Here is a 24,052-nt window from a genome sequence, read left to right as displayed (position 1 = left end):
CATCTGTCCTAACCTACAAATGTCAGCATGAACTACCCTTTTTCACGTGTTAGAACCGTTCAGTCGAATTTATTTGCTACCCCTGCTGCCAGACGAAGAGCCATACATTTTCTTGAGTGTGGATTGAACGAGCAGTAATTGGAATTTAAGTCTCACTAACACTTTTCTTTATTACTTCCTTCAGCTGCCTTCAGTTAATTTTTATGTGTTGCGCCTATTGTTCTCTTACAAGTAAGTAAATGCGACTGTTTGTTATTTACCCCAGAGACCTATTTTATAAATACTTTATATAAACGATTTTATTGATAGCAGAAAATATATTAAAAATCAGAAAGGGAAAATTTTTCTAAAGGATCAAATCGTGAGTTAAAAATATATACAATTTTTTGCGTGCTTTACGCTCAATAAAGCACTAAATTATTTTACAAAATTTGCGATAGCATACTTTTAGGCATATAGCCAAAATGGAGTATTGATATACAAAAGTTTATTTTTTTTCTTTATTATTTATGTGCTAAATAATGCATTATAATTTATAATTTAAAGCAAAACAATTGTTTCATTCAAGCAAACTCAACTTTAATTTATTACGTTTTGCTTTTACCAAAAAATAAAAAAATTCGAGAAGTGATAAATTCAATGTGCCCAAAAGTAGTCTAAATAAATTCTGTTTTCTTTAAAGACTGAAAAATTTTACGACTTAACGGCTAAAGCTGCGTCTTGTTTATCCCTGTTTACAACTGCCTCACAATGGACTGCCGGTATAAAACAATTTAATTGAAATAAATACTTAAGCTTATTGGCCTATATAAAATGTTCTTCCTGGCACGGTGCGTAGAGTAACCAAATTTTGGATGATTTATAAAAGAAATACTCTTACATGAATTCTGTTTAAGACATAGCGAGTACGACGTCAAATAACAAATTTGCAAAATTCTCCAACAAATTTTACTTGCCTATTTAACATCGAAAATAAAGTCTAAAATTTGTTAATTTGACGAAACCCAGAGGTTTTATTAAGTTTACTAGATATTGCGGACTTACTTCAGACAGTACAAGAAGTTTACAGCACAAATAACTGTGTTAAAAGATTTCTTAGTTCACACTCACTATATAGGGTTCACGTTTAGCTTATTAGTGAAAGTTATTTTTGTATAACAAAAGGAACGGTGTATTTACGTCTACAAAGTGGAACGTCTTCAAACACCATTTGGTTCGTGGTGTTTGAAGTCAGTTGATTATTACCCATGACTATTACCCGACTATAAAATTACAATTAATATATATACATAGAATTAACATTTACATTTCGGTACCATATTGAATTTACGACATCATTCATATTTCAGTTTAAGTAGCAGTGAGAGTGAACATTGCTGTTCTACCATATGAGAACACATTACCTGAAGCAAGATTCTTCAATCATTATGGGACTAAACATATATTTACTGCTTTTACCCTTTACTACTTCTTGTACATATTTCAGTATTTCAATAAGGCCTCCTGTAGGATAATATTTTCTTCAAGATCTGACGGATCACTACTTTTAATGAGCCGACTTAACGAACATATATTTACTGCTTTGACCCTTTACTACTTCTTCTACATATTTCAGTATTTCAATAAGGCCTCCTGTAGGATAATATTTTCTTCAAGATCTGACGGGTCACTACTTTTAATGACCCGACTTAACGATTAATTTAGATACGTTGAAATGGAAAGAAGGCAATTAGATGTTCTATAAAGTTCTACGATTTCTTGAGAATGGACCGAAATACTTTTACAAATTTTCAAAGCTTTATTATCTTGGTTCAGAGTTTCAAAATGGAAACCACTTTCAGGATATATATTATTAAATTCCATAAGAACCAAAATCAAGGCTCATCAAAAACGCACCGATAAATACAATCTCGACTCTCCGCAAAATGGTTCTGTTATCTGATAAAACTACACTGCAGCGACTATAAATGAGCGCTGAAATGTAATAGAATGTGTGATATGATGTACGCGGCGAAACCAGAAACAAATGGCGAAGGAGCATACTTTGTCCTCAAGAATTGAAAAAAAAAAAAAATTAAATGAAAATGAAAATAAATTGAATGAATTTTAAGTAAAAGTTTTTTACATCAAAGGAGGAGCACTGTGGAGTGCTTTTTTATGACAAGTCGGAGTTCAACGTATAAAAACCAGAAATGAAATCAAAGTGCGCGATGGAGCCGCTAATAGAAGAAATAATGTGAGCAAACATTTAATGTGAAAGAAGGAAAAAAAAATAAAAGAGGAAAACTCGAAAGAAATGAAGTTGTAGGTGCCAAGCGAAAACTTAATGTCTGCCATTTGAACTGAAATTCCTTTATTTTTTTAAATGAAATAGAAGATATGTACAATGCTCTAACTTTGTAGCATAAATTCTCATAAAAACTCAGTTTTTTAAATGAAATAAGAAAGTTGCTACCATAAAAAATAATACCGAAAACCCAAAAAGGGAGGAGGGGTGGATACATATCAAGCGGAAATGAAGTTTGTAAGACGATTTCATGCTGCGCGTAAAATTTTGCAAACTGTCACTTACCGGAAAGAGCAGCATTTTAAAAAAGATGTAGAAAAAATTAAGAAATAAAATAAATTATATAAAATATTTTTTTGTGTTTAATTTTAATTGCATTTTAAGCAATTTAAAAAAATTAAAGGTGAAAAACAAACTAAATATGATTTTTCAGAAACATCAATATCTCTCACACATAGGTATAATTATCTTACAAATCAATTACACAAAATTATTTTACATTGATAATGATATGTACTTAAACCGAAGTATTTATGAAGCATTTCACTGAAAATTGTTCTTCAATATCGAAAACTCCGATCTTCACAAAAGATTCATATATTAGAAACTTCAAACAATCGGAAATTGTATATCATTTCGTGCCAGGAAACTCAAAAACTACACAGACAGAAAAACAGAAAATATACACCCAGCTCTGTTCTGACCGCACCAAACAGCTTGGAACAGAAGTAACTATGGTACATTAAGAAGAACCCAATATTGTTTTTATTCATATTACGACTCCAGCTACGTTAAGTAAAAAGCATGTACATAACAAGAAATGTGAAAGATAGACTGAACTCGCTTCGGAAATCCTACAAAACTGAAGCCTGAACAAAGTGAAGATGATAATAATTTTTAATGGGGAAAAGGTCATACATAACAAATGGAAGGAAGACTGATAACTTCTACTGTTGAGAATGTGAACTATATATACGTTATTTAGAGTTCCTTGATTTGCGATAACTGGATTAGCAAACAATATTTAAATAAATTTGATCCATTTTTAAGAACTGAAAGAAAATTAACATATATTTTAAATAGAGAGGTATTTTAGACAATAATCAATCACAACAATAAAAACTTTTTCATTATTTATTGTTTTAAGTTTAGGCTGACCAAACAACCAATCGAAATTAATATTTATTCCATTGATAATATTAAAATTTATTTATTTGAAAACGGAATTCTACTTATTGCTTACTTAACTCAGACTTGTTGTAGCGCTGTGGTGTTAGTATTTTATGTGGGGTCTTCACTAATATTAAGAAGAGGATATACATATTACGATAAGCATAAACTCACATATGTAAAACATGAGGAATTAACGCGAAATATTGATATCATGCGTGAAATATTCTGCACTTGATAGATTCTGAAAGATGTGATGTGATATGTACTGAACAAAGAAAATGACTGGCAAGCTATATCGTTTCTAATGTTTACATTTAAAGTGACTTTGAGTACAAAATTAACCTAATAAAATATTCTTCAAGGAAATCAAAAATTCCAAATTACTCCACTCTATAGCCTCTTTTTAATCTCATTGGATCTCACTGGTTCACGCTTTTAAGTCTTAATTACAGTTGTCAAAATTAGAATTGTTTATTATTTTTATGGTATTATAAAAATTTCTTTATTATATTTATGTCTGCATGAATATTAATACTAATTCCCTTCGCATTTAATCTTATTATATTGTTAGCAAAAATTATGCTGCCTAAAAGTATGTCATTTTGAGCTTAACAGAACTGTGCGAACACAATTGTTTCGTGCTTTTAGGCTATTTGACTAATATCTTATTTTCTTTCTCACATTTCAAGTAACTCATTTATTTATTCAACAAATTGAAAGTATTTTTCTTTTCGCATATTTTTTAAAATATTTTCAAGTTATTTATTTCGTCTGATTCTTCTTGGTGAATGTTAACTTGTTAGTCAATTTAGATTTTATGCTATATTCATCCCAAAAATATGCAAGCATATTAATTAAAAAATATTGCCAGCAATTACAGAAATATATCACTGCTTAACATGGCACTGATGTGATTTAGTGACAAAACACTGTAGTATATATTCTACACTATTTGAAAAAGAACTATATCGCAGCAAAAAATATCTATTGTACAGTAGCGATGTCTAGTATTTCTCAAAAAGCGACTCAGTATATCCAGCTGACTTTGATTAAACTAAATGAGGTATTATTATGTCTTGAATGAATGATATTATAAAGTTCTTTAAATACTTTGGAATTTTTCTGATTAGTCAAGGAAACTTTATCCAAAAATAATTTAACAATAATAATATTAAAATAGCAATATTATAATAAGCATGACGATTTTCTGAAGCTTTTAATATCTTAGTACCTCATTTTTTTTATATTTTCCTCTAATTTTATGTTTTACACCAGCAAATATTCTTTCTATTTGTTGTAGATATTAAGTCTGTAAAGTTGAAATCCATCATTTGATATATAAGCAATTTTAATCCAATCAAATGGGGTTCAGCTGTGCTCATTTAATTAACTTTAGTCCGTTCAAAAGTTTAAGTGGTTTTAAATAATATTAAAAAATATAAATAGTTTTAGTAAAACTGCAGCATTATCCATTCAAAAGACTTGTTGATTCAATAGGTGTGTACTACTGAATCTTGTTGTGGTAATTATCGATGACTTATCAGCACATATAATAGATGGTAACAATTCAACCATAACTTGGCGAATGCTCAAACTCAAAGCGTCAAAAGTATGGAGACCCTCCATGCAAACACAATTCTTATCGGAACTTTAGAAAATTAGGTTTAATGGTCAAAAAGAAAATTATGTGGCCAATTTACTTCACCATAACGTGAAATTATACATCTGGAAATTGCCTGCACCCAGACTAATGAATTTTGATAAATTTTTTGTGGTCTGTGGTAGTGGTCTTCAAGCATGAAATATACGAGGTTCGAACTTTATCTCACGCAACTAACTACAATCCTATCAACTACTGAAAAATAGAGCTTTGTACTTCGATTTCTCATAAAAGATCATTTCAATATTATTTCATAAGAAAAAATTATTAACTTTTTTTGTTTGTTAAAACCACAGTTGCTTTACAGATTTGGTACCCATAGAGTCTTATACTATATTTGTTTAATACGTTGAGGACCGCATTGAAAAATTTTATTTCACACATAGGCACCGGCTATGCAAATTAACTAAGTCCGCTATATGCAGTATCTCTCCGAGGGACCGGCAAATGGAGTACTGTACATAAATTGAATTTAATTCATGCACACAGGTGTAGAAGCGGTCCTCACGTAAAACATGACGTGTTCATGCCCACCCGTGAGCACTCGGGCAGGTAATGTTGTTACGGAGTGACCCACCGGTGGGTCATGCGGTCTTTAACGTATTAAAATCTCACAAAATTTCTTACAAACCAATGATCATTCATTTTGAGTCATTTCTCTTCTTTTGTTATAATGAAAGCGTTTTCAACTGCAGATTTTATGCCTAGGAATTGAGTCCTGCTGGTATGCAACATACCCAATCGAATGCAATGCTGATAACATTTGCTTTATTTAATTTTCATTGGCATTAAAATTTTTGTATACTATCAATTGCAGTTCAGCCAAAGCAAAAGCGTCCTGGCTGAAGGACTCTATTAGTACTGCCAAGGAACTTAAGTAATCAAACTATTATGTGAAGATTTATTTCACATCGACTACAAAACGAATGCAATCAAATTCAGTTTCAGACAATCATTATAAAGTTTCCTTTATATTTTGTTGAATTATATACACAATTTTTGAAGGGATAAATGACTATCCCGTGACGACGTTTCTAATTTTCTTTCCATTTTGTATTAAATGTACAACTGAAAGTTAGCATTTGATGTGGAATTCCACATTTTTTGCACTTCTCTAGTTTTGATTTCATATTTCAATTTATGGACTTTCCCTCTACGGTTTACTTTCCTTTTATCTAAAAAATACTGCAAGTGTTAAAATCGAAAATAATACATTAAATGTACTCGTCTCTGTGAAGTTATTTTCTTTCGAAGCGGAAAGCAATATTTCAAACGGATAGCAATAAACAAACAAAATGCTATCGAGTTTAGTATCCTTGCAGCACATCGAACACTTCCACTTCGACTACACTAAAGTGTGGAGTGCTGTTAAGTGTGGTGTGCAACTTAATAGCATTAAAGTTTATTAGTATGACTTGTATTGAGAAGATACAAAAACATATTTCATAAATTTTATTTAAGCATCAGCTCTGTGACTGCAGGAAATATAGATTTTCCAGGGACTACTACTGCAGCTGTGCTAGTTGCAGAACAATAGCTTCTCCCGTCAACTGTGCAAATGCAACTATCAAACTTTATTATTGACTAGGGCGGTCTTTGTAAGGAAGCTGACCGAGTCAATATTTACAGCTTTTAAGCTGCTTTAGCGTTTGGTTTCTAATTTTATTTCAGAAAGCATAGTTTCATACAATACAGCTTCAGATGAGAGCATCATAGTATGAAAGAGTTGAGTGGAATCGAAAACAAAGTACGGCAATAAATTTTTGCGATATCAAGTTTTTTTTTTTAATGAATGAATTTTTATAGTTTTTTTGTCTAACAAAATTATCTTTACAATTTTAAAACCTCATACTCGAAATGGACTCATTTTGTTTTAAATTGAAGAAGTTATCTTTTAATTTTTGTTGAAAAAGTAATTATTTTATGCGAAGCTTTTAAATATTTAAATTTGCTAAAAATCATTTTATTCACAAATCAAATTTATTATTACTTATTAATCTATGTAAATCATAGATTTTAGATTATTTAATGTACGCAGTAGGAAAGAAGTGCCGTGTGCAATTTATGAGGGTGAATACCACTAAAGTGCTCCCACTAATACAACAAGATATATTCCAGTACAACCGATGCTCATTGACCTTTCGTTTGTAGTATATACAAGTCATTTGTTTTCATAATACCTCTGCCAAAGACAAGCAGTAAAAAGTTATCATTTATATATACTCTTTTCATACTGTTTTGCTGTTTTCCGGTGACTTTTTGCACATAATAAAGTTAGCTGTCTTGTATTGTCTTGGCAATCATCTGCGATTGCGACTCGATTTTTAACTATAACATATCACAACACTATACCACATAAGTGTTCACTTTTCCATATAACACAACGGTTGTAAGTGCCGCATATCGTCCCGTTGTTCACTGCAACATTATTTCCCAAGAAATTAACAGTCCCTTAGTTGTGCCTCATGAATGAGCTTGAAATATCTTTTAACAGTGCTGAATATGAATTTTGAAAGTACTTTGGCCAATGGTCAATGGAATTTGGGGGTTTCAGGTTAGGTTAAGGCCCCTATACAATGCCACCAGTTTCATCTATTGTGTACCCCTTTGTATTTAGATATTTAGTATCTCGAGAATTCGAACCTCGAACTCTTTCGGATGGGGTTTTCTAAGATCCTCTAGTTGCTAAGCATTTAAAATTTTGTTTCTTCTGTAGCCTAGTGTATTACAGTTGGTGATCAGTTATTCCATAGACTCTTCCTCATCACAGCAGAATATTTACCTATTTTGTGTAGGTGTTTATTACATGCGGCGTGGTCTGTTAGTGCACCAGAGAGTGGCTTTAGATTCTTATTGTTTAGGTTGAGAGCGGTATTTGCTCTTTTGGCACCAAAATTTAAAAATTTTTGGAATGATATAGGTCGTGTATTTCATTCCAGTATTCATTGATACTTTGTTGGATCCATTTTTTGGTCTCCTGTTTTATGTTTATTTTATTGAAGCCAAAAAAGGGAGTTGGTACTTTAAGTAATACAGAGAGATGTCGTACTTATTATTTGGAAATTTAAAGAACACAAAACAATTTGTTTTTTAATTTTTATATACGTTTTGTTAAATAATCTTAACGTTTTTTATATTTTAAAAAATAGTTGAGTTTTAACTTTATTTGTTTATTATTATCATATTAAAATAAAATAGTATTATTAATTCTCTTAATATTAATATTATTTAAATGTAATTAATTATTTTTTCATAGCATTACTATATAAGCGTAGCTAGAATATACATATAGTAAGGCGTACTTTTTATGTACTGACATAATAGAAATCGTTATTTCATTTAGGTGTGAGATCACATTCAAAGTATTGTGGCAGCACCAAAAAATATAAATAAAAGAACTGTCAACAAGGCACAAAGGAGACAACAATAGCCGCAGTTCCCGCCAGTAGTAGTTTGGAAAAAGAAAAGCAGCACGTGAATAAAACGAAAAAACACAAATTTTAACTTTAAGAATATTTTATAATAACTAAGTATAAGAAATAAATAAACTTATCCATTACCAATACGGAGTGTTAAATTAACTTATCCATTACCAATACGGAGTGTTAAATTCGAAATAAACCCCAACATAACAAACCACTACATTGGTGACCAAGCCGACGTCGAATATATAAAAAAAAAAATGGCTACTCAAGAGCAAAAGATAACCGAAGACACTAACCCAATCAATGAAAACGCAACAATCACTGCAATAAAGCTGCCGATGCCAACATTAATAAAAAACAACATTGACCTTTGGTTTATTCAGTTGGACTACTGGTTCCAAGTCAACAACATAAAGGGCGATACTCAAAAGTTTAGCACAGTTATCGCAGCATTGGATGCATCGCTGTTAGAACAGATTTATAACACAATACAGAATCCACCAGCAACTCAGAAGTACGAAGCTATCAAGCAAGCAATAATAAAAAACTTTGCGGATAGTGAACAAAAACGCATACAAAAATTAGTTAGTGGTTTACAGCTTGGGGATAAAAAGCCATCCCATCTTTTAAGCGAATTGCAACGTATTAGTGGAAGCAAACAAGACGAACAATTACTGAAAGGGTTATGGTTACAACGTCTTCCTGTAGAAGTACAGACATGTCTAGCCACAATTCAAGTGGAACTACCTAAGATGGCGGAATTGGCAGACAACATAACCGAAACAATCCGTATAAACTCAACAATGCAAGGAACTTACGTCAATGCAGCTAACGTCCCTGCAGCAGCTCATATTCAACGTGATGCACAAATCGAACAACTTCAACGAGAAGTGACCAGACTGACGAAAATGGTCTCGAAATTATCAACCGAACACCGCTCAAGAACAAATCAACGTTCACGTTCAACATCCAGAAACCGGCAATGTCATGATGATAGTGAAGAAAAGACCAGTACAAATTGTTGGTATCATAGAACATATGGGTCAAATGCAAAAAATTGCAAGCAGCCATGCACATATGGCACAAAAAACTAAAACCGACTTCGTCTACGGCGGCAGAGGAAGTTGTAAACGAAACATCTACAAGACTGTTCGTCTATGACAATAAGACAAAAAAATCATTCCTAATAGACACGGGTGCAGATGTTTCACTTATTGCCGCCAAACAAAAAAATTCAAATACAAACAATAAGAACGAAAGAATACTCTACGCAGCAAATGGTTCTATGATCAAAACATTTGGAGAAATAGAGATAACTCTAGCTCTTGGCTTACGAAGAAATTTCACATGGCCATTTATTATCGCAGATGTAAACACTTCAATCATCGGTGCAGATTTTTTAAATCATTTCGGATTAATAGTAGACATAAAGATGAAACGATTGATCGACACATCAACAAAGATTTTCTCAGCCGCAAGTGAACGTAAGGTAAATGCGCAAAAAATATCAACTGTGAACACATCTTGCAAAATTGCAGATCTACTAAAAGAATACATCGACATCACTAAACCAACACCGACAAATCGCCAGGTGACCAAAGTCACTCACCACATATTAACAAAAGGTCCACCAATATGTGAGAGACCACGTAGGTTACCTCCAGACAAGCTAGCAGCAGCAAAAGAAGAATTCCAAAACTTAGTCACAGCCGGAATATGCCGTCCATCAAGCAGCAATTGGGCTAGCCCCTTACATTTGGTAAAAAAACCAGACGGTAGTTGGAGACCTTGTGGAGATTACCGTCGCTTAAATGCAATCACCATCCCAGATCGTTACCCAGTTCCTCACATACATGATTTTGCACACATGTTATATAACCAAAAAGTTTTTTCAACCATCGACCTGATTAAGGCATATCACCAGATACCAGTTGAACCGGGGGATATTCCAAAAACGGCGATCATAACTCCATTTGGATTATTTGAATTTACTAACATGACATTCGGACTTTGCAATGCAGGTCAAACATTTCAACGCTTCATTCACGAAGTATTACGAGATCTCGAATTCGCCTTTGCCTATATTGACGACGTCATTATTGCATCAGCAAACGAGGAAGAGCACAGGCAACACTTGCAACAAGTATTCGAACGATTCAGAAAACATGGTTTAATAATAAACGTATCAAAATGCGTTTTTGCTCAAAACACAGTAAAATTTCTTGGTTATCTCATCAGTGAAAAGGGCATTCAACCTCTACCAGATCGAGTGAAGAGCATCAGCGAGTACCCGCTTCCAACAAAAACAAAAGAATTAAGAAGATTTCTAGCATTACTTAACTTTTATCGCAGGTTCGTACCAAACGCTGTAGATTCTCAAACTGCACTTCAACAAATGATAAAAGGAAACAAGAAGAACGACAACACACCGTTATGCTGGACCGAAGTGAACAAAACAATCTTCCAAAAATGTAAAGATGAACTAACAAACTCGACACTACTTGTTCATCCGTCAAAAACTGCTACGCTTGCATTACAAGTAGACGCCTCGGATAAAGCTCTCGGCGCAGTTCTTCATCAAGTGACAGACAGCACGTTCCAACCACTCGGTTTTTTCTCTAAACGATTAACAGATACACAAAAACGATACAGCACATACGATCGTGAGTTGTTAGCCGCATATCAGGGCATAAAACATTTTCGACATATGTTAGAAGGTCGTGAATTCGTATTAATAACTGACCACAAGCCACTCACGTTCGCATTCCAGCAAAAGTCCGACAAGGCTTCACCACGTCAAGTCCGACAGCTTGATTATATAGGTCAATTTACAACGAATATCGTTCATGTCAGCGGAAAAGACAATATCCCAGCAGATTTTCTCTCGCGGATAGATAGTATTAGCATCCCAAAAATCGACTACGATTGTATAATTGGATTACAACGATGTTGCCCACAACTACAAGATATCAAAAACAACAATTCCATCGAAATCAAACTTTTATCTTTACCAACAATATCAGATAAAATTTATTGCGAAGTTTCAACTGGGCGAATTCGTCCTTACATTCCGGAGAAATACCGGCTACATATCTTTAAAGCTACGCATGGGTTGTCTCATCCCAGCATTCGGGGCACAACAAAAATGATAGCTGAAAAATTTTTCTGGCCTTCTATAAATGCTGATATCAGAAACTGGACCCGACAATGTATCCCATGCCAACGTTCTAAAGTGCAACGTCACAACCGTTCACCTATGTATTTGTCAATATGAACTCGCTGAACACAGATTCGAACATATAAACATAGATATCGTCGGCCCGCTACCACCATCAAACAACTGCACATATATATTAACCATCATCGACCGTTTCAGCCGATGGCCAGAAGCAATTCCGATCCCAGATCAAACAGCGGAAACCATCGCAAACGCACTGATTACTCAATGGATCGCACGTTTTGGCGTACCCTTACGTATCACAACAGACCAAGGAAGACAATTTGAATCTTCATTGTTCAACCAACTAGCTGAAGTTATCGGTTGCAAACACTTACGAACTACGAGTTACCATCCTCAAAGTAACGGAATGGTGGAACGATTTCACCGCACATTAAAAGCAGCCTTAATGTGCCACCAAACAACTTCTTGGACAGAAGTTTTACCAATAGTATTGTTAGGTCTACGCACGACTTTTAAACCAGACATTGGAGCTTCTGCTGCTGAAATGCTATATGGCCAAACTCTACGTTTACCGGGCGAAATAGTAAGCAACCCTAGCCACAGAAATATAAATCAACACGATTTCATAACCAAGCTAAGAGAACAAATGCAGAGCGTCAAGGCAACGTTGGTATCGCATCATATAGACCGAGGCTACCACATCCAACCGGCTCTAAGCTCAGCCACGCATGTATTTATACGAAATGACAAGGTAAAACCACCATTGACGCAACCTTACGATGGTCCTTACCAAATACTAGAGCGAAATGACAAGACGTTTAGAATACTGATCGAAAACAAAGAACAAACAGTTAGCATAGATCGTCTTAAAGCTGCTTTCATATGTCCCGATACAGACATTGACATCCACAACAAATCAATGGTATACCACACTCCAAACAACGTTAATGGCGACCAGTCTCTGCGACCAAATACAACAGCTAACCTGACAAAATCAGGACGCAACGTTCGCTTTCCAACCAAATTCAGTGACTCCATCACTTAGGGGGGAGTACTGTGGCAGCACCAAAAAATAAATAAAAGAACTGTCAACAAGGCACAAAGGAGACAACAATAGCCGCAGTTCCCGCCAGTAGTAGTTTGGAAAAAGAAAAGCAGCACGTGAATAAAACGAAAAAACACAAATTTTAACTTTAAGAATATTTTATAATAACTAAGTATAAGAAATAAATAAACTTATCCATTACCAATACGGAGTGTTAAATTAACTTATCCATTACCAATACGGAGTGTTAAATTCGAAATAAACCCCAACATAACAAACCACTACAGTATCATTGTGTCATTTTAAAATTTAGAATAGATTTATAGTATAAAAAGTATTAAATTTTTTCATTATTTAAGAATAAGAATACATTAAAATACAGTCATTGCTAGCGATTCACTTGCTCCTACCTGGCGAGACACATACCGAAATTTTCGCATTATTGCCTTCCACAAATATAGTCAAGATATTTCGAGCAAATCGCTACTTCACACCCACGTTCACTTCAAAAACATTTTTGAAGAATTATGTGTGATTAGTGTAACTTTATCCTCCTAAAATACTTCCAAAAAAGACTTCTTAAGGACCCTTTTTCTAAATACATTCTAAATTCAGGATGAATTAATTTACCAGAGAACTTCAAGTGTTTTGCTATTCGAATATACGTGCACTTAGAAACTCAACTCCACCACAGCGAGCCGATCAAAAACGTTCGAACACCAAATTATGTTCGAACATTTACTTTTATTCTTTTCTTTTATCATACAAAGACGAAAAAATAAAATGAAATATGAAAAATGTTTGGAGTTCAAACTCCGCAAAGATGTTCGAACACTTGAAGTATTCCGTTCCAATGTTCAAAGTCGAGTACGCTTAAGTTGTTAAAGATTCGTTCGGTATGTTGGAAGACTTGCTCGAACACTTGAAGTATTCCGTTCCAATGTTCAAAGTCGAGTACGCTTAAGTTGTTAAAGATTCGTTCGGTATGTTGGAAGACTTGCTTTAAAGAACTAGCACATGCATCTTAAGTTCAATTATGTTGCCAAATTAAATGCAATTTGATTTCACTGCTGTGATTTCCTCGAAGCCTGTCAGTATCCTTTTTATCAAGAAATTCGCGAATACCTACATGCCTTTAAACCAATTATGTTGCCTAGTGTAAATGACATGTTAATACATATGTGTAATTGTTGCCATAACAAAATATTATTTCAAAAGCCACTCGAACTTCATTAAACTGTCATTATGCCAACCGAAAATTCAATTAATTTCTATCACGACAACAGCAACAAATTCTATGGCAATATGAAAACAACCGCAGATCAATATTTTAAGTAATGAAGTATGGGCTTAATGAAGCCAAAATTAACTCATTATTAAGTACGCAAAATTCAATTTATTTTGCACTTATGGGGCTTCCAGAGTGTTTTGTTATTTATTGTCCTTTGATTGATGGCGTACGTTCTGTAAAATACAATTGCTGCCATTCTTGTGAAATGGTTTCCACAAAGCTTGTGTTGCACTTCTTTGAATACATATATGTACATATGAACTATGTGGCTTTGTTATAAACCTCATTGACTGAATGATATATTGTATTATATACGAACTATTATACGCCAAGCTGACTCTGTAAGTTTAGCATACATAACTAAATTATTTTATGAATTTTATTTAATTATAAAATTTATTAAAAATAGTACACTCACTGGATATATAAAAAAAACTATACGAATTATTATTATGTTTTATTTTGCAGTATACGCAGTAGTCGCGGCAGTCTTGATAGCATTGGTACAGCACCGCCTTCATCGGGTGCCTCCCAAGCCAGCTCAAGTGGCGGTTCCAATAATAAAATGGATGCCACTAATGGTTGTGGTTCGGGTAATGGCAGCGTTAATGCCAGTCCACAGCATCATCATGGACAGCATGCGTCACCACGTTCCAGCACGCGCAATAGTGGGCGTGATAATTGGTCTAAGATGCCAGAACCACTAAATGGGCATAAAATGGATAAAACAGAAAAATCCTCACCGTCACACACACGACGGAGTATCAGCGGCAGCAGTGGTGGCATGGGTAGTGGCAATAGCTCAAGCAATGGCAGTCCTTCAAAGCAAGGCTCAAATGCAGGACGCACTAAAGGTGTACCACCCAGTTTCGGTTACGTGAAACGTGCAAATGGCAGTGCGACTGCAACAGCTGAGCAACAAAATATAACGATGATGATGTGCGGTGGCAATAGCGGTGGCATTAGTATGCAAACAAATAACGGGGTTGGACAATGTGGACGCACAGCTCATGTCTCCGCAGTACCAAGAACTGCAGGAGGTAGAAAAATATCCGGTGGCACTCAAACGCTACCAAATGAAATGACCAGTAAGTTTTTACACACAGTTTATCGTTGTTGCTATTAACTTTAATATGCAAACTTTAATGAAAATTTTTAATGAAATTTTTGTAATTATATATGATTTTATTGTTGTTGCTTCTATTCTATTTCTAGAAATGCCCACAAGTACACAACATCGCAGTTTTTCATTGACCGGACCAAGCGCAACGCAGCTCAGCCAATCCATACGCGAACGCCTCGCCACTGGCTCCCACAGCTTACCCAAACCAGGCACGGACTTACACATGTTCCAGCATCGGTAAGTGTTTGCAGTTGTGGTTCAGCTTTTAATGCAATGTTATGGTTCAAATATTTATTAAAAATTTTGAAGGGAATTTTATTCCAGTAGGAAAAACTAAAAAATTAATTGGCAATTGAAAAAAACCCCGCAACCCCGCAAAGGAAAAAAAACTTCAACTTATTAAAAATGCCATAACCTGTGCACTACCTTTAACCTTTCAATGGCTTAGCTAAAAAATAATTTTATTAAAAACGAAACCAAGAGCAACGATTAATACAAAATTAATTCAAACTAATTAACAGTTTGCCCTGATTAAATAAAAAATTATTATGGATTAAAAATCCGGAAAGGATAAAAATAAATATGTGTGAATATGCATAATTAATTACTTTTTAATTAAAATATGAAAGTATTATATATATATATATATATTTCTACATTATATAATCTCATAAAATTAATTAAAGTGTATCTTTAGAATCAAATTGTAAATTGACTTTGTGAGTTAACACACGGGTCCTTGGTTCAAAGTAGATGGGTGAAATTTTCTGACTCTTGCAATCCAACTGAGTTTTCCAAAGAAATAGATTTATGGTCAGCCCAAACTTCTTCTTCTTCTTCTTGAGTTAGTGCTATTACGCACTTTTACTCTATAATGGCTGGGGGGTTTATCACTACCCCACACTAGGCTTTAACTAGGCTAAAAAATCATATCATTTATTTGTCTTTTAGTTGATGACGGACCTTAAATCAGCATATCTTCCTGAGAGTCCAGAAGTGGACTTCTATTAGATTTCAAAATTTCTTCTAAATTACCACATATTTCTTCTTTGACGAAAATTTCTTGTCATACTATATTATATTCATAATTAAAAATTGTATAATTAAATAATGGAGTAAAAAGTCACATGCAGATTGACACCCCAGTCACAAAATTTAAATTTTTATATAATTATATTAATTTTCTATTAATATTTCGAAAATTTCATATTGTACTCTTAAAGCAATTAAAACAAAACAAAAAGTATTTAAGATATATTAAGTACGTTATAGACCAAACATTTCAACTGCAGTTCTTAGTCAAACCCTGTCTTTTAATTATTACAATTATTAACTATTTATTCTCAACTTTAATCAATAATACTGTAGGTTTATATATGTGTCATGACAGCAAAAACTTAGTATTAGTGCTGTTTAATAGCAATAATGATTAGTATAGTAGCACTTGAAATTCACGTACGTTTGCTCACAATACTTTTGAAAGGAAAGGGAGTTGACAGTAATTAACTTATCTAGAATAGAGTTTTCTTTATATTGCAAATATGTGGGGTTAAATAATAGCAATAGCAGATTCTAATATAATGATTAAATTTATCTAAGTTATGAAATTTATAGAACTAATGATGTTAAAAAAACACTGTAATAAGGATTTTTTCTTTCTTCGGGTACTTTATGGATGGATGATGGATGAAATTAAATAACACCATAATAGAGTACCTATAGAAAATATAGTAGTGATACGCATCTAAGCGTATAAATTTATCAAATGTATTATTTTACGCGTTCACGTGGTGAAATATTTGTGTAACTTTATCAATCTGCTGTATAATAGCACTATTTAAAATAGCAATAATTACGACAGCACAAAATGCAGTGCTCATCAGTGCAATTTCTTAACCAATATCGTTGCAATTTTAAATATTTGTACCAAATTTATTGATCAGCTTTGTCGCTTTCAATAAATCATAAAATAAAATACCTGAATTAAGCGAAAAGTCCAAACTAAAAAGTATTTACAAAGATATTTTTGTAAATGATTTGCTTGTATTGGAATGCAACTCTGTATTGATAACAAATAAATTTATACGGTAAAATTTTCGTGTAAATTGATCAAATTTGTGTAAACTATGTTTTATACAAAATTTGACACTATTTGACAAACAAATAAATTTATACGTTTATATGGTTTATAAGGTAAACATAGGTGGGAAGAAGAATTAGTTATACGTAAATAAATTACTTGGAAACAACCATCTCAGATTGATACAATAGGTATTTTAAGTTTTTATTCTAGTATTTAATCTCCTTTGTTTAAAATATTTTACAAAATTCACAAAAATAAAAACATTAATTCATTTTTCTATAACAATTTTTTGTTTTTATGTTCACATAGTACTTTTAAACAAAAATTCATATTTTACACATATTTTAATAGATTATCAAATCGTCCTGCTAAAATGATAGATGGCTCCTTATCCGATACACAAACCTATGCAGAAGTGAAGCCTGAGTATAGCACGTACGCCATGTGGCTTAAGCACAGTAATACCGCGGGTAGTCGTTTATCCGAGGGAGACTCACTGGAAAATATGCAAATCGGTTCACCGGCCATGGCTCGACATAGCCATAAAATGCTACAACACCGAAACGCAGCAGCTGCTGCAGTTGCAGTGGCCAACGCAGCCGTTGCCAATGCTCAAGGAGGTGCAGTAGCCGGCACAGAGTCCCCATATGTGCAGAGTCCACGTCTAAATCGAAGCAACAGCATTAGGTAAGTAGAGAGAAAGCACGGAAACATATTTATAAAATATTTTAAAAATGAATTGAACGAATATGTAGACGTGTAGTTTTGTTCTCCCCTCACTTTTTAACTCAAAAGAATTTTCTTTATAAATTTATTTAAGTAAAATTGTTACTAACTTCTTGTTAATTAATCCGAAAGCTACTTGAAAGAGAGGACATATCCAAGGTGATGAAAAATGTTTTACTGTCATTACAGTTTTTATTATAAAATTATTTAAATAATTTTTTTTAATTCGCATATTTTTACTTTTTATCGCTTCACACCTCAAACTGCAGAATTTAAATAAGCTTTGCCATATAAATGAATTATCGTTGTGGTTTTCTATAAAATTTATTTTTCATCCAATAATATTTTAAATGAATTTCTGTTATTTTATTAATTCTATATTAATCTACATATTTAATAATTTAAAATATATTTCAATCACTCATAAATTAAAAAAACAATATATTTATTTTTTGTTTGTATTGATTTAACTGATTGAAATTTATACAATTTATTTCCCAAATTGCTTTTTGGAATTTTTTATGACTTATACGTAATTTATAAATATTATTAAAAAATATTATTGGCTTGCACAGAAAATTACTTCGTTTCTATTTTTTAAGAACAAATATATACATACTATATATACCTACATACACCTATAACGTAGCATACATAGGTTACATAGGTTATAGGTTACTAAATATACCTATACTATATAAATATTTATTTACTTTAAAGAATATATTAGACATATTTCTTTTTTGAGATAGATATGTTATTTTATAGAGATATTTGTTCTCTATTTTGTTAAATTTTTTTCTTGCCATAATTACTGGAAAAAAACTAATCAAATTAATGCTTTCAAAATATTGTGTTTAGATCATTATTTCACATGCGGAATGGGTTTTGTCAAAAACTGACTTCACCTGCTCTGATTTGACCGAAATTGAACTCCTTTTTTAAAATAATAAGCAATTTTCTAAACAAATTACTCTACATTCTAATTCGATGCCATGTCAGCAACATTTCGCCGTTTTAGTCGTCTTGGTTGTCTTGGTAATCACTTCTGTGTTTATCGCGGTGTATATCGCAGTTCCTAATGTACCATGGCACTTTTAAAATGTTCCGTAGAACCTTGTTCTGGAAACATTGGATTATTTCGACGTTACTTTGGCTAGCGCTCACCGATATCACAGCGCCATACGACCATACCGATTCTAAAATTTGATTGTATATATTAGCAAAATCTTGTTTTGTACAGATGGTGTGGATTTGCGGTCTAGCTCGTCTCGTTTCTTTTTTATGTGTTCCTTCCATTGAAGTTTTGCGTCCAACATTATGCCAAGATATTTTGCAGTATTGGCATATGGTATCTAAGTACCTTGAATCGAAATAGGAATATACCTATTGTATTTTTTTATTTGTAAAATCCACATGAACAGATTTAGCAGAATTCAGTTTGATACTCCATCTTTTTGTCCAATTGTCTAGCGAATCTGTAGCTGTTTGTAATTTGACTATTAATTCTTGACGGAGCCAGCAATCGCAAAAACATCTGCAAATGTTGCAATTTTACTTTCAGGTGTTATTGACAAATCTATTGTGTAAAACAGGTATAGTAGTGGACCGAGTAAACTCCCCTGAGGGACATCAGCTTTTATCGCAGATAGATTTGAGTAATAGTTTTCGTGTTTTACGTAAAGAAACCTTGTGGTAGTGTAAGATTTCAAAATCGCAAAATATGTCCATAAAAATAACCATAAAAAGTTCTATTCTATTTTATTCTAAAGTTTAAATTCTATTTTAAATTATAAAAAAATTTTCAAAAACTTGTACAAAATTCCTATCTAATAAAATTTTCAAAAATATTCCAAAAAAATATTTTTGGTTAATTTTTTATTTTCGACTTTTTATTTCTGATTCAAAATGATCGTTTAATTTTGTTTGAAATTGAAATTAATTAAAATCTAGATAATATTTTATTAAATATATTTCTTTAAAGAAAAAAGAAATTTATTATTTTTTCCTAAAAGACCTGTTTTTAAATGACCATATATCAGGCTCTGTAAATAATCGTTAATAATTGGTATAAAATGCAAACCCAATGGACTTAGATGTCCTTAGGTTCTTTTTATCCTGGGTATTTTGATTGCAAAAAACGAGCTTATAGAAGAAATTCTAGCCAAATGTGAGATGAGGAGATAAAAAGCCATACCGCTTGTAAAAAATGGTTGATATACATATTCCTCATATGAATTAAATACTTTCTTTCAACCTTTTTGAAATACATAATAAATCTGCTTTAAACTTTTCATATATAATTAGATACATAGAAAGAAATAAAACCAAAAAAACCCTATTATATATCAATTAACAATCCTTGTAACATCAGCTATTAAAATCTATAATGAAAATGCAGCAAATCTAAAGAGTATGTCTAGTACACAGAAATACGTTAGCTTTATTTTTGGTTTGTATATAGAAACGCATGGCGCTGTTAACTAAAAACCCAAATTAACTTTCCAACTTTGAAAGATTTGATTTTTTTTTCAATACAGTAACAAAAATCCATTGCTGTTGTCAGTTCTGCAACTAGTAAAACCATTGTAATTTGTAGCATTCCATCTCAAATCTCTATGTGTGTATTTCAAAAATCCCTCACCTAGACTCGTATTACCATTATTGCTTGAGTGAGTTGAGTTGTTAAAAAATCTAAGTTAAACCGACGTTAAACCGACGTCTTTTTTGTTTTTGATAGATTAGAATTGGTTGGACTTAGACTTAGACCATATGTCTCTTTGAAAGACATGACTAAAATCAGTAGAACCTATTAATTTTGAGGAACTCAATTGTGTTTCTCTTAATAGGTGAAATACTTCATAAAACTACTAATTATGTATGCATATATAAGTATCATGTTTCGTTTGACATAGTTGTCTTCACTAAAACCCGTTGGTAAATGGATGTGCCCGGGTAATCGGACTAGTTGTATATATTGTGCCTGAGTAATTGGAATCGTTGTACATATTTTCTTTTTGTTATATTTTTGTTAATCAACGGAAATATTTCTTGAAACTGCTAATAGGATATAGATGGAAAATAGATGTTACTCATCTCAGATAGGTATTTCTTAACTGACATATCTCTGGATCTATTATATTATATATTATTAATTATTCATTACAAATTATATATTATATATTATTTATTATATTTTTTATATTATGTATTATATATTATGAATTATATATTATACATCATGTAATATATATTATATGCCTTCACTTCCGCCAATCAGTTTTGCCTTCTATCCTCCCCTAGTATTTGATAGGCTTAAATATTAACTACTCGAGATAATGCTGGCACTGATGAACCGCACACTCTAAGTGCTGTTGCAATCGATAACACTTCTGATTAATTAGATTATATACTGTTGAGTATCTTGATTATTCGGTTGTGTATAACGGAACAGCTATAACTAACTTGCATTTCGTGAGATAGTTTAATAATTAAAAAATTTTTTCACAGAAAGCATGAAAAAGTGGAATAAAATTGTAGAAAAAAATTAACAAATCTTGTTAAAAAAGTAAGTGGAGGCACAAGAACAAGGAACATAAATTTCATTTACATATCTGAGAGCGGGAATACAAGAAAAGTTATTTAATTTTGTGCTGAAGGAATCATCCTTCAGCAAGTCAGCAAGCAATGCAACTCAAATACAAGCCCGAATAAGAAAAAATTGCTAAAGTTATTCGGAATAAATTTATTTATCTACAACTTATGCACAGACACGAACACTTTTCGTTGCTTGTAGTCTCAATGTAAACAGAAAATAGTTAAATTTTTATTTCGCAAATAATGTATATGTAGGATCCGAAACGTATATGTCTTCAATCTCGTACATAGTACATAATAATTTGACATGTCAATAAGGTTATGACCTTTTGACTTGCTTTTATGCGCTTTTGTGCCTTTGTATAATTTTTATTTGCTCGTTTGCCGCTTTGCGCCGCTTCCCTTTCAAAAATTCCTTTTTGAAGACAGCACCATTTCCTACTGCTCATATTTTTGCATAATATTAAATAATATATTTGCACCCAAAAGTATAATTTTGCCTTCTTTGCGAAAACTTCATACGCACTTAAAGTTTGTTACTCATACGCCCCAAAACACATAATTTTAAAAAGTTATGTAGTCGTTGTCAAAAGTAAATTTCACAAAAAATTACAACAATAAAGTAAACAAAATATGTTTCATTCAGATGGAAAAGAACAATTTAAGTGATTTGAATTTACAGCGATTCCAGCAGGTTATTTATCAAGTAAACTATTCCATTAAAAAGTGGTCTCTGCACGGATTATTTCAATTTCACAGATACCTTCTGCTCAAAAAGTATCGGATTTTGTAAATGAAATACACAAATTTAAATTTTATTCCAAATTTTTTTTATCTTCTTCAAAATAAGCTCCTTCTGAAGCGATACACATATGCCAACGCTTAACCCAATCTTCCATACACTTTTCGTAGGCCCGTACAGGTATGGCTTTTAGTTCCTTCAGCAAATTCTCTTTTACCGATTCAATCGACTTAAAAAGCTTACCACGAAGGGGCAATTTGAGTTTCGGGAACAGAAAAAAGTCACACGACGCCAGATCTGGCGAATATGGTGCCTGAGCGATGATAGTGGTGTTGACAGCCGTGTTTGGTCAAAAAATCGCGTACAACAAGAATTTTCCGTAGTAAAAATCGCTAAATGCACTTGAGGTAGTCTCCATATATGTTCAAATATGTCCATATATGTACCATATGTCAAGAAAAGGTGTACCAACATAACAAAAAAAATTTTTGAAAAAGGTCCATTACTTAAGGAGTAGTTAACAAACAACAAAATCCGGATGCTTTTTGAGCAGGTATTTGCATTTACTTGAACTTTCAGTTATTTAAAAATTCTTAATTCTGATTCCAGCAATTGCGATTCCATCATATTTGGAATGAGCAAATCGTTTAGTAACATTAGCATGACTCTCTCCTTATAAGGTTCCTAGATTAGGCTCTTTACACAAGAAAAAGTTATAAAATCATCCAATAAATAATGTCTCCACAAACAGAATAGTATTGAAATTTAATAATTAAAAATAAAAATATAAATATAATATAATCCACAACAAGTGGATTTGTTAATAAAACTTTCACAGAAAATTAACGAAACTCCAGAAAAATGTGCAAACATAAAGATCAAGTACAACTATGGATAAGTTGGCTAATGAACGCTGACTCTGCGTTCCAAATTTGGTAGGGCACGAGTTTGATTCCTGGTACTTGCAGTCTCAAAAAATTATTTTCGAATAATTAAATGCAAGAATTATTTGCAAGACCACTAATGATGGGTATTTGGCAATACTCGAAGCAGCTGTATGGTCAATCAAAAAAGAATTTTGGTTTTTGTAGTTCTCTACTTTTCGAAAAAACGTCTTTATAAATAATTAATTCAATTATTCTACAGCTAGTTTAAGATTTCTTTCCAAATCAACACAACAAGTGTATTAGTTAATGAACTTTCACTGCAAATAAACAAAAAGCTCCAAGTTCAAACTTACAAGTCAAGTACTATCCCAGCACCATCCCGATACTCTTTGGAGTATCACTGCTAGTAAATGAATTTAACTTACAACACCCGACCCGACCGAATCTAGTACCACGAGGGTCAAGGCCCGCAGCTTCGGCTGTCCTGACAAATAAGTTTGACTTCTTAAAGGAAGTATCGAGGTGGTTGTAATTAGAACCCAAACTAAAGTGGGTGGAATGATTGTATTCATGTACAATCATTCGATGAAGATTAGTAAAAGTGTTAGATAAGCGTCGCTCCTCACCAAGGAGAAAATTCTGTCCAAACACACAACTTCAATTGGTACCGGCAAAATTCATCGGAGATTCAATGGAGCATAAATCAGCGCAATATACCGATGCGTATGTAAAGAACACAATGGTGTTGAGCCCTCACGGCAAGTATTCACATTAAATTCTGGACCTATATATATATCAAGTACGGGTTTACGTCAGTTGGTAAATGAATGCT

At 32.7% G+C, this 24,052-nt stretch overlaps 1 protein-coding gene across 3 annotated transcripts in view; it reads left to right on the top strand.

Annotated features, from left to right (window-relative positions):
• LOC119689150 (protein sickie) overlaps positions 1-24,052 on the top strand; it is a 221,789-nt gene that overhangs the window by 84,588 nt on the left and 113,149 nt on the right. For 2 of the 3 annotated variants that reach the window (XM_038103909.1, XM_038103912.1), the window contains 4 exons: positions 14,531-15,150; positions 15,278-15,422; positions 17,620-17,955; positions 18,127-18,153. In XM_038103909.1, the coding sequence (XP_037959837.1) occupies positions 14,531-15,150; positions 15,278-15,422; positions 17,620-17,955; positions 18,127-18,153 (1,128 nt within the window). The remainder of the gene's footprint in view (positions 1-14,530; positions 15,151-15,277; positions 15,423-17,619; positions 17,956-18,126; positions 18,154-24,052) is intronic. The other variant, XM_038103910.1, reaches the window with a different exon arrangement.

The sequence above is a fragment of the Teleopsis dalmanni genome, chromosome X (genome assembly GCF_002237135.1).
Source record: "Teleopsis dalmanni isolate 2A chromosome X, ASM223713v2, whole genome shotgun sequence".
NCBI lineage: Eukaryota > Metazoa > Arthropoda > Insecta > Diptera > Diopsidae > Teleopsis > Teleopsis dalmanni.
The sequence above is the reverse complement of the archived record's forward strand: the minus strand, read 5'-3'. Positions and strand labels throughout refer to the sequence as shown.